We start from the raw sequence: 2,516 nt of genomic DNA, 5'->3' as shown, positions 1-2,516 counted from the left end.
GTAAAACCAAAAACAAAAACAAACAAAAAAAACAATAGATCTTTTTGTCTGCCTTTTCCAAATATGAAATCATAGCATTGAATGTGCTCTTTCATGCAGCACAGGGGAGATTCTGGTGTGCAGCCACGCTGTGGAAAACTGATGCTCCAAGCACAAACCCAGAAGTCACAGTGTGGAGAAGAGAGTTCGTGACAACCTCCCCTGACCCAAATGGCTCTCTCTGCCACAACACACTGGGTGCGCTCACATCTGCCTCTCTAGATTGGGTCTTAATCAGCTGAATCCCTGGTGACTAGGCCAAATGGCCACCCAGCCAGCACCCAGTTCAGTTTACAACCTCACTTCCTTGGTTACTGAACCTCTGTCCCTCTCTAGGCTTCATCCCTAGCAGAATCCAGCCCAAACCAACCCTTGCAGGGGTCTGGAGACCGGTCGGCAGCCCTGGCACTCAGGACAAGGAGGCGCGCCGGCAACTGCAAAATGAAAGGCTTTTATTGAAGAATATCAAGTGGCCTTGAAGAATTTCAAGGGTGCCGGTGCCTGCCCAACAAGGGCTTTGGGGACTGGGCTCGAAGAGGCTGGCAAGTAGCCCTGGCCACCCTACCCCGCACTCCAGAGGGGGAGGTTTCATTGTCTATGCGGACTGGTCCCCAGGCTCCACTGTCCGTTCCCTGCCCGCAGAGGGGTGGCAGCTGGGGAAGAGGGCGACGGGCTGGCACCTTGCAGTTCAGCGAAGGGGTGTCTGACATCTGGGCTGGGCTGGTCTCCGATGCAAGGCAACACGCTGAACTGGTGGGTGCACCAGCGCGTGGGCTGGTGGAACGCCGCTGCCCCTCAGACGTAGTCTTTGCGGTCGTAGGCTGTTCCGGTGCCCGTGCCTGGCCCAGCGGAGCGCGGCGCTGAGTAGAGGATTTTGGAGGGCACATATTTCTTCTCAGACGGTGGGCACGAACAACAGAGCAGCGCACCTCCCAGCAGCTGCAGCGCCGCAGCTGCCCAGCCCACATACAGGCCAGAGCCTATCTCGCGCTTCTGCGAATCCGGCACCAGGGGGTTGTAGAAGTCTCGGACGATGGTGTTGGCTGACCAGGACACCGGCACGAGGGTGAGCACGGCGGCCAGCAAGAAAAGCACGCCCGCCACGATGGTGATTTTTGCCTTGGCAGTGTCGTCCTGCACGCAGTTGGTGCACTGCGCGCCCACGAGCGCCACGAGGAGCCCAAAGGCAGCCAGGAGGATGGCGACTATGATGAGGGCACGGGCCGCCTGCAGGTCCTGCGGCAGCGCCAGCATAGAGTCGTACACCTTGCACTGCATCTGGCCGGTGCTCTGCACCACGCAGTTCATCCACAGGCCTTCCCAGGTGATCTGTGCTGTGATAATGCTGCTGCCGATGAACGCCGTCACCCGCCACATGGGCAGCGCGCAGCACACGATGGTGCCCAGCCAGCCCAGCACGGCCAGCGTGGTGCCCCCGATCTCCAGGCCCATGGACATGGCTGCCGATCCAAAGCCGGCTCTGCCAGGCGGCTCCGGGTGCAGGGATGACGAGGGACCGCGGCCGCTGGGCCCCGGCAGGAACTGTGGCGCGCCGACTGTCTGACGCCCCGACGGAACCAAGGGATGACCGCGCGCTCGCTAACGGCTCCGCGCTGACTGCTCCCGCTGCGGCTGCGTCTGCGTCTGCACCTGCCTGTGGCTTTGTGGGCGGGCGGCGGCGTCAACAGAGCTGGCCCCGACCTGGGGCCAATTGGTCTTAGATTTGTGCCCGGCGCTACGCTGGGGGCGGGGGCGGGAGGGGCGGAGCCGCGTTCTCCCGGACCTGGGGACAGTGACGTGGCCCCCTCTTCCCACCTGGACCGAGCGCGGGCGGAGGTAGAGCGGCGTACGGCTTGGGGGTTGGAGGTGAGGTGCCGGGTGGGGGCGGGGCCTGGCCTCGAGCCCCTGCCTCTTTCTCTGCTAGTCCGCCGCTAGTTCCCCGCTGCTCGGAGACTAATTCCTCGCGGCAGGTCGGGGTGGAGCGCAAGTCAAAGTCTTTTTGGCTCGAGCGCCCGCATTTTTCGACGGCCTCGACACGGGCAGCGCGGTGCAGGGGGCGCTGCCAGCAGTGTCGGATCCCCAGGGCTGGAAAGGGTAGCGTGGGCGTGGCTATTCGGCGCGAGGAGCTGCAAACCTGCTCTGTCCCTCCGGCCCTTGAGGGGGCCCTCACCGCTCCGGATTCTGGCCCAATTCTGTCCCTTGGGGTTGCCGGCCCTGGAGGTCTGGACTCTGTAGCCAGGGACAGCCCGCAAAGGCACCCAAAAGACGCCCCTGAGACAGTGCTGAACTAAAATTTCCCTCCAGTCCCACTAGAGCTTTCTCAACTCTTATTCCTCGCAGTGACTCTGGATCTCTTTAGCTGAGCTGCTTTCCTCCCCCCCCCCCCCACCCAGGGTACCCCCCGCAGAAGTCCGTCCCCTTCTCCTTTTCCAGTCCCCTCCCCTCAAAGAGCCCTGTCTTCCCTCCCTCTAGGCTCC

General features: G+C 62.4%; 1 protein-coding gene across 1 annotated transcript; it reads right to left on the bottom strand.

Moving 5' to 3' along the window:
• Positions 1–471: 471 nt before the first annotated feature.
• Positions 472–1,765, bottom strand: CLDN3 (claudin 3). The gene has a single exon (XM_037054773.1). The coding sequence runs from the start codon at positions 1,495–1,497 to the stop codon at positions 835–837; it is 663 nt and encodes a 220-aa protein (XP_036910668.1). The 5' UTR covers positions 1,498–1,765; the 3' UTR covers positions 472–834.
• Positions 1,766–2,516: the final 751 nt, after the last annotated feature.

Source organism: Sturnira hondurensis, unplaced genomic scaffold (genome assembly GCF_014824575.4).
Source record: "Sturnira hondurensis isolate 20B ecotype Veracruz unplaced genomic scaffold, ASM1482457v3 Scaffold0008380, whole genome shotgun sequence".
NCBI classification, from domain to species: domain Eukaryota; kingdom Metazoa; phylum Chordata; class Mammalia; order Chiroptera; family Phyllostomidae; genus Sturnira; species Sturnira hondurensis.
Note: the sequence above shows the minus strand (reverse complement) of the source record. Positions and strands in the feature narration are given on the sequence as shown.